This window comes from Oxyura jamaicensis, chromosome 23 (assembly GCF_011077185.1).
Source record: "Oxyura jamaicensis isolate SHBP4307 breed ruddy duck chromosome 23, BPBGC_Ojam_1.0, whole genome shotgun sequence".
Lineage (NCBI taxonomy): Eukaryota > Metazoa > Chordata > Aves > Anseriformes > Anatidae > Oxyura > Oxyura jamaicensis.
In genome coordinates, this window is record NC_048915.1 from 5622041 (window position 1) to 5630020 (window position 7980).

The following is a 7980-nucleotide window of genomic DNA, read 5'->3' on the forward strand; positions in this document are numbered from 1 at the left end:
GGGGGGGTTCTGCGGGTGAGCACCGAGTCGGGGAGCTCCGGTACCGGGCGGGCAGGGGGCGAGCACCGAGCCGGGGAGTGCTGAGCCCCGGTGCTGAGCGGGTGCTGAGCCCCCGACGGCTCCCCGGTGCCGCGCTGGTGCCCGGGGCTCGTTCTGCGCCGTGCTGGGGGCACCCCCGGGGCACCCCCTCGGTCTGTCCCCGTCCCCTGCGAGCACGTGGGGACCCTCAGGGGCGGGGGTCCCGCCGAGGGGGCACAGGGCACCTCTGGGTGCCACCAGGGACCCGTCCCCTGGGGTGTCTGTGGGGCAGGTGCACCCAAAGTCCCCACCTGGCACCCCCTGAGCTGTGCCACGGTGGGATGGGGGAGGCAAACGGGGGGGGGGGGGGCGTGTCCCCGGTGAAAGGCTGGCAGTGGTGCCCCACAAGATGTGCCCTCTGTGGTCCCCAGCACTGCTGGTCCCCAGCACGTCCCGGGGATGCTCCGGGAGCTGGGCCCTTCCCGGGCAGTGCCACCGCTCCCCAGCCCTGCCATCAGCGGACCCACGGCTGAGCTCATGGCTGAGGGGCGAGTTCTGCCCCTTGGGGTGTCCTCAGGGGGCTGGAACCGGGCTGTGGGATGCACCCAGGGACCAGGGGGCTCCATGCGGGGCTGCTGGAGGGGCTGTGCCTGGGACCCTGCTGGGGTGCTGCTGCTCCCTGCCTGGTTGTAACCATGTGGAAGGTGATGTTTTTCCCCAAAAATCTCTTGTGCTGGCTGCGTGTACTCGGTGTGCACCCTCCAACCCTGCTGGGCACGCCCCCCCCCGCACAGTGAGAGCCCCAAATTTTGCCTCCCCGGCTCCGTTCCGCAGCGGTGCCTGGTCGTTAGCGGGGTGCGCGAGCTGCAGCTCGTTAAGAGGCAGGAAAGTGGGTCTTGCGTAAGTTAGCACTTTGAGATGGCAGGAGGAATTTGTCACTTGATCGCAGGGCACCTGAGCTCCCCGGGGAGCCAAGAGAGGAGCCTGGGGCCCATTTGTAACGCCTGCCGACACCACCGCAGTGTGCTGTGGAAATAATACCTACGCTGCAAATGTTGCCCTCGAAAGCTTTTCCTGCGGGGAATTTGGGATGGCAGCCGAAACCTCCTGGTCCAGGAGGGGGGGCAGGCTTTTCTTGGCACACTTGCTGGGCTTCTGCACTGGGATCCTCCAGGTGGGCCCAGGCATCCTCCTCCTCCTGCGGTGCCTTCTCCCAGCGTGTTTTTCCCCCAGAACAGCAGCACCAGACCGAGTGGGTCCCCTTGCAGAGCCCCGGAGCTGTGGGGACCCACCAGGAGATGGCTTTGTCCCCTGTCTGTGAGCTGTGCCATGGCTCGGGGCAGCTCCCAGGGGCTCATCTGCTGGGGCTGGACCTGGCCAGGGCCACTAAAAGTCTGCCCCGAGGTGCTGCAGTTGCCACGGCTCCGTCCTCCCTGTAACTGCGGGTCGGGGTTTCGTTAAAGGAGATGCGAGCGCTGCTCACACCATGCATGCGCTCATCTCCTGCCCTCGGTGAGCACCGGAGTCACCGGGATGGGGACGGGACTCGTGCCCTTCCCCAGCCCCACCTGCCCTCGAGGGCTGGGCTGTGCCTGTGCCCCCGTCCCTGCTGGGCTGCCCGGGACCCCCAAAAGCCCAGGAAGGCGCCGTGGTGGGCGCGCAGGGGGCTGCCTGCTCTGTAAAACATCCTGGGGAGCGTGGCTCACTTCTGGCTCCTTCCAAGTTCTCTCTCCCACGGCAGAAGGGAGCTGTGAAGCTGGTGCAGAGCTGGGTGCTGGCGTTCGCAGGAGTGGTTCGTGTGCCTCAGCGCCTGAGGACTGGGTTTGGGAACGAGGAGGATGGCGTTACCCCCGCTTACTCGGGGGACACTGAGGCACGGGAGATGCCCCAAGGTCGCCCAAGGTCGGGGCAGCGGCGGTCCCAGGACCCATCCACGCCTGCGTGCTGCCTCCCCCAGCAGCCTGGCTCCGAGACAGGGCTGAAAACTGCTAAAATGGAAATACCCGCTGAGAAGCGGAGTGCTTCCCTCCTCTGAGCAGTTTAACGTCTGGGAGCACGTAGCAGGGCTGAGCTGATACCGCTTATTGGAAAAGTTCAGCCTCCTCCTGCTGGCAAATTGATCCCAAATAGTCCCCGAGTGGCTGCTCGGGGCTGGGCCGATGCTGGCCCCCCTCGTGGGATGGGTTTGTTGCTGCCACATCTTTGCAGCCCCCACGTCCTGCCCCAGGTGCAAAAATAGAGCCAAGGTGGGTGGTGGTGGCCCCATCCCCTCTGTCCCCTTGCTGCGGGGCCGTGCTGACCACACCGAGCCCGGGCTCGGCTGGCACCAGCTCTAAATGAGCGCTTCTAGCCCGGAGCTTACATAGAAAATCTGGGAGCATGACTGGAGCCTTAACCAACAGGCTTTAGAGACAGAGGCAAATAAAAGCTTCCTCTTTCCATGTCCTCCCTGCATGTGCATCGCTGCGGCTGGGGGGAGCTCGCCAAGGAAAGCAAAGCCCCAGGGGGTGAGCGGTGCCCTGCCCTTGGTGCCCTGTCCTGGTGGAGAAGGGGCTCTGGGTGCTCGTGCTGACAGCGTGGAGCTGCACCAGGAGCTCAGCTCAGCACTTTTCCACCCCTTAGAGGAGCGCTTTAATAATGAACAGTTTGACCTGGAGCAAAGTGGGGAAGACCGAGCCAGCAGCACCAGTAGCATCCCACAACCCCTGCCCCAAGCGCAGCCCCCGGGGCAGGACAAGGCGCGCACCGCCCCATCCCAGCTGCTCTGGGGGCACCGGTGGGATGGTGCCAACCTGCTGTCCCCCATTTACCCCGCTCCTAGGGAAGTGTCACCCCGTGCCTGGGGCTGAGGATGGGGCTGGGACGTGGAGGGAAAGGGCAGCACAGAGCTTGAGTGGGCGCCTGGTGCCCCTGCTTTGGCTGCGGGGCCGTGGTGCGTCCCTGCTGGTGCTGGGCGGCACAGGGGGCACGGGGCAGCGCTGGCGGGTTCCCTCCGTGTGCCGGCTGGCTGCTGGCTGGGGAGCAGGCTGCTGGCAGCTCCTGGGCTCTCTGCTCCTGTCCTGTGATGGGAGAGGCTGCGGGGAGTGGGGTGGGATGGCTGCTGGCTGCCCTGCTGCAGGGTACAGGGCTCTGCGGGGGGACCCTCACCGCCTCCCTCCCTCACTCGGTGAGCAGGAGAGCACCTTCCCCACCATGCCAGGGATTTTGCCACCGTGCTCAGTACCTGCAGCAGCTCCGAGCACTGCTTAATACTTCGGCACGTGGCGGGGCCCTGCTGAACCCACCTGGGGCCGTTTAATGGGCTGGAGCCCCAGAGGGCTTGCAGGGAAATTGCTTCATCTCCTGCTCGGCACTGGCTGTCCTCCGCCTGCCCGGTAAAACCCTCTGGTGTTAAGCCCTGGACTTTAACTCGCTGTCACTCTTGGTCTGGAGGGACCTGGCTCGTCCCCAGCCACTGGCATCCCACACGGTGGCTTGTTTGGGGAGGAGGAGGAAAACCCTTCCTGCCCGACTGCTGCACGCGGGTGGCCAAAATGAAACAGGACAGCAAGGCCAGGACCCTCGGCTGCTGGAGCTGCACCTTTGGAGCCGGGGCTCTTTCCTTGGGGCCCCGGGGGACACCCTCAGGGCTGTCCCCCCTCTCCCCTTGCCCCAGCTTGAAACGGGAGCTGCGGTGGGGGGAAAATGCCAGGGGAAGGAGAAGGCGACGCAGCAGTTTCCTGAACCTGACGCAGTGTCGCTGGGGCACAAAATGAAGCGACTGTGGTGCAACGTGAAACTGCACATTGATTTCCTTCTTTTTTCTTCTTCGTTTCCCCTCTTGCTGCTTCTGCTGGACCCCGAGCACAAGGTGCAGGGTTTGGGGCCTGGGCCTGGCTGGCCCCGGTGGCGAGGACGGGGGCCGTCTGTGTGGCCGGGGTGCCCCCACCCAGAGGTGATGCTCTTGGAGAGGCTCGGGTTGTCTGTCCCCCGCCGCGATGCCCTGGGGCGAGGGGACGGAGTGGGGCTGAGTGCCCTGACCTGCCCCCTCTGCCCCCCCCACATGCAATGCGCTCGGGGGGTCTCATCCTGCTTCACCTCCTCAGGACGGCTCCCGTCCCCCTCCTGTTGTGCTGGGGTGCGCAGCCCCTCAGGAACGGGTCTGGGAACTCACTCTCTTTCCTCCCCCTCCCCTCAGCCCGTGGCTTGCCAGATGATTCAAGAGCGAAACTATCTCGGCTGCTCCGTGTGAGCGTCTTGGCACCGTCCGCAGGAACCTTGTGACCGTTCCCCCGCCAGGGCGCAGGGCCGGGGGGCTGGGGGCGATGCCGGGCACGGACTCCGGGCGGGTGATGCACGATGCCGCTTGCAGGCTCGGGCTCGCTCCGGCTGAAGCACGAAGGCCTCGGGGCCCTTGGCACCCACCCGAGGGTGCAGAGGTGTGCGGTGTGGCCCCGCGCGGGGCTTGGCAGGGGAGGAAGATGCTTGCCTGGCTGTGCAGGGCAGCAGTGCCAGGGTTTTGTCACTCGTGCAGCGAATCCGCGCCTGGCTGCCTTCACCGGAGCACCCGGGCAGGGAAGCACGGGGTGGGACATCATCCAGAGCCGCTGCTGGATGGTGACACCGGGTCGTTGCATGGCCACGGGACGAGCCGTGCAGCCCGCAGCCGGGCTCCTCATCTCAGCCCTGCTTGCACCCTGCGTGCCAGCAGCCCCCATCCCACCTCGCCCCCATGCACCCCAGGACTGCCTGAGCTGGTGGAACGGTGGCTCTTGAGGCGGTGCCTTCCCGTTCCCAAGGGATTGGGGTCTTGTGGGCGCTGGGGTTGGTGGATCCATGCGGGCTGGGCGGGCGCAGCCACCGACCTCCTGCGTGGCCACGGGTGAGCACCCAGCGCGCTGCTGCGGCTCCCCGTGGCACAGGACAAGGAGGCGGCCGCCCCTGCCATGGTTACGGGCACAAACAGGCCTGCTACACCGCCGATATTTATATCCCTGGGGCAGACAGGCCTCCTGCGCCGCCTCTCCTGCAAGGCTGCTGCGCGAGGGACAGGGGATTTATAAGACACGCTGTTTATACAGCTGCAGATGGTGCTGGGGGTGCTGAGCCTGGCGAGTTGGGGATGTGGAGGGCAAGGCACCATTCCTGTCCCCATCGCCATCCCAGCCAGGCTTGGGTGGTGTTGTCCCCCGAGCGGACTCGGTGCTCGGGGTGGGGACACCCAGCGCTGCCACCCAGCACCGCGGGGCCCCAGCAGTGCCACGACGGTGCCGGGTTGAGCTGGGGCTGGCAGTGCCACCAGTTCCTCTCCCTGCCGGGGCCGTGCTGGGCTCATCCCCAGGCCGAGCTGTTTGCACTGCGGCGCGTGGTGTTTTCCTTCCACCACGTAACCGCCGCGCTCTGCCGTGCCGCTGCCCGCAGGGGAGCGATGCAGCGGGGCCGGGCACGGGGGTGCCCCAACCTCACCCCCCATTTCCCAGCCTCGCCAGACGCCGCGGGGTGCGGCACCCGGGGATGGAGCCTGTCTGCCTCGGGGTGCTCAGCCCAGCTCCGTGGGTGCTGGGGGTGCCCCTCGCTGGCCGGGGCCGACCCGGTCCCATTTCCCTGAGCTCAGCAGCTTCCCCAGCTCACCTGCTCCTTCCCCTCTCCTGCCGCCGGCGTGGCCGGGAGCATATGGCAAAGGCGGCCCTAATGAAGATTAATGCGAGGAGGTTCACTTTCTCCCACCAGCCACCCCCCTGCTGGGTTTTAATTAATATTTTGGGGCACGGCGGGAGGAGTTTTCCTGCGGACAAGCTCCTTCCCTGCAGGGTGTGGGGAGGCACAGGAGGTGCTCCTGCAGCCCCTGCGAGGCCACCTGGCTGCAGCAGTTGTCTCCGTGTCCCCTCCTGCGTGGGGACATGGGGGGGCTGCAGGGAGCCCCTTTCCTGCCCCCCCAGCTGCCTCCCAGCACCTGACCCTACCCTAAGCCGCTTAGGCGCTGCCAGCAGCCAGGCCGGGGCGCTTGTCCCAGCTTTGTAAGTTGATTCCTAGCAGGTGATGTGTTCCCACAAAGTTGCTTTCCCAGCCGGGCCGTGGGGGCCTCACATGATCGTGTCCTTCACAAAACCCCACTGCGGGGCCGGGCAGGAGCATCCCCCGGGGGGGGTGACACTGGGGACAGTGGCTCTCGGTGCGGGTGCCCATCGTTCCCGTGGTGCTGTGTTCCCGACCAGCTCGGTGCCCGTGCAGCCCATTGAGGTGCTCGGGGAGGAGGGACCCCAGCGGGGGCAACGTGTGCCAGGTATCAGAGACACCCCCGGCCCCCCCCCCCCCCTCCGTCCCTGGCTTGGGCGAGAGGCACAAATCTTCGCAGGCTGGGAGATTTCTGCATTCTCTTCTGCTTTGTGCTCCGCTGCCCATGTAATTGCCTGCCAAATCCCGACTGTGTAATGTTTATTGCTGATGGTGCACAAAGGCTCTGCCCTGGGCTGCTCGGCCAGGGCTTGGGTTTGCTTCTCCGGACGAGCGTCGCGGCGGGGAGCCCGGCGAGGAGCCCGGCGAGCTGCTGCTGCCCCCGGCTGCGAAGGGCAGAGCTGCTGCGTGGGGCAAGGGCTCTGCTCCTCGTGCAGGGGGCAGGGGCTTGGCTGCAGCCCCCAGCCCCCAGACGGGGAGTGCCTCGGAGCATCGCATGGGGCAGTGATGCCCCCAGCCCCTTCGTTCGGGTGTGTGTTGTTCCAGCTCTGCCCTCCCCTTGCACCCAGCCCTTCTCCCGTTTCCTTGCGTTTCTCTGCCGTCAGCCCCGTCTCCAATTTCCCCTCGTGGCAGTTTTGGGGAAGGGACCTGCGTGGCTCCTTCAGGCCGCTTTCTGACCCAGGTCTGCGGCTTGCTCTTTTTGCACTGTCCCTGCCAGCCTGGCTTCGTGCGGTGCTGCCGGGGACCTGGCCACGCTCAGCCTGGGGGCCCTCGGCTCCCCCCCCCCCAGTGCTCGCTGCCTGAGCCACCTCCCCTTGGCCTGGGTGCTCCAAGGAGGGCACCGGGCATCCAGGAGGGCACCGAGCATCATCCCGGCGGACACCGCTCCCCGTGGTGCCTTCCTGCAGGTGTGGGGCCTGGTTTCAGCCCCTCAGCCACCCCGGGCAGCCAATTAGGCTCCAAAACTCCTTGTCAGCAGCAAGAGGAGATGAGAAAGTGCTCTGAGCCAGCGTCGGGCAGCGCAGTGCTGCCGGCAGTGGGGCTGAGCCGAGCCCTGCGCTCTCTGCAGCACCTCCAGCAGGTCCCAGGGGCTTTGCTTGCACTGGGTGCAGGAGCTGCTGGGGGGCCGGATGGGGTGCTGGGGCCCCACTGCTTGCACCGCCAGCCCCTGCCCTGGCCACCCCGCTGCTGCCCGTGGTGGGGCTCCGCTCCCAGCTCTGTCCCTGCTGCCCCCGGCGGTGCCCGGTCCGGGGGGCGCGGTGCCGGTGCCCCCGTGCCGTTACGCAAGGCGGCTCCGGCGGAGCCCTCTGCGCGCCGTCACGTGGGCCGGTGGCACAAACCCTCCGCTTTCCATTTTTAGAATCGCTGGATCAGGGGAAAAAATGTATTTTTGGAGAGTTTCATTTGCTTCAGCTCCAGAATCTATTTTTTTCCCCCTCCTTTTTATTTTAAATGGGCCAAAGCCCCTTTTGTCTTACCCCAGCTCTCGGGACGGGCAGCCTCCGAGCAGCTCCCTGCTGACTCTGCCCTTGGGTCTGGCCTGGCCCAGCCGTTCCCAAGTGGCTCCGTGTCCCTGCGGCGGTGGCAGGTCCCCATGGTGGCAGCGACATCGGGGACAGTGGCTCTGGTCCCCCTTCTGCCCGGGGGGGGGCCTCCAGCTCCTGCCCTGCTTTTAATTAGCGGTTGTTTTGCCCGGGAAGAGGCCGCAGGGCTGCGGCAGAGCCTGGCACTGAGCCCCACGGCTGCTGGAGCCAGGCCTTCCTCCTCCTCCTCCTCCTCCTCCTCCTCCTCCTCCTCCTCCTCCTCCTC

At 66.4% G+C, this 7980-nt stretch overlaps 1 protein-coding gene across 1 annotated transcript in view; it reads left to right on the forward strand.

Annotated features, from left to right (window-relative positions):
- Nucleotides 1-4322: 4322 nt before the first annotated feature.
- The window catches only part of KCNQ4 (potassium voltage-gated channel subfamily Q member 4), an 11703-nt gene continuing 8045 nt past the window's right edge, over nt 4323-7980 (forward strand). The window contains exon 1 of the mRNA XM_035345868.1: nt 4323-4346. Within this exon, the coding sequence (XP_035201759.1) occupies nt 4323-4346 (24 nt within the window). The remainder of the gene's footprint in view (nt 4347-7980) is intronic.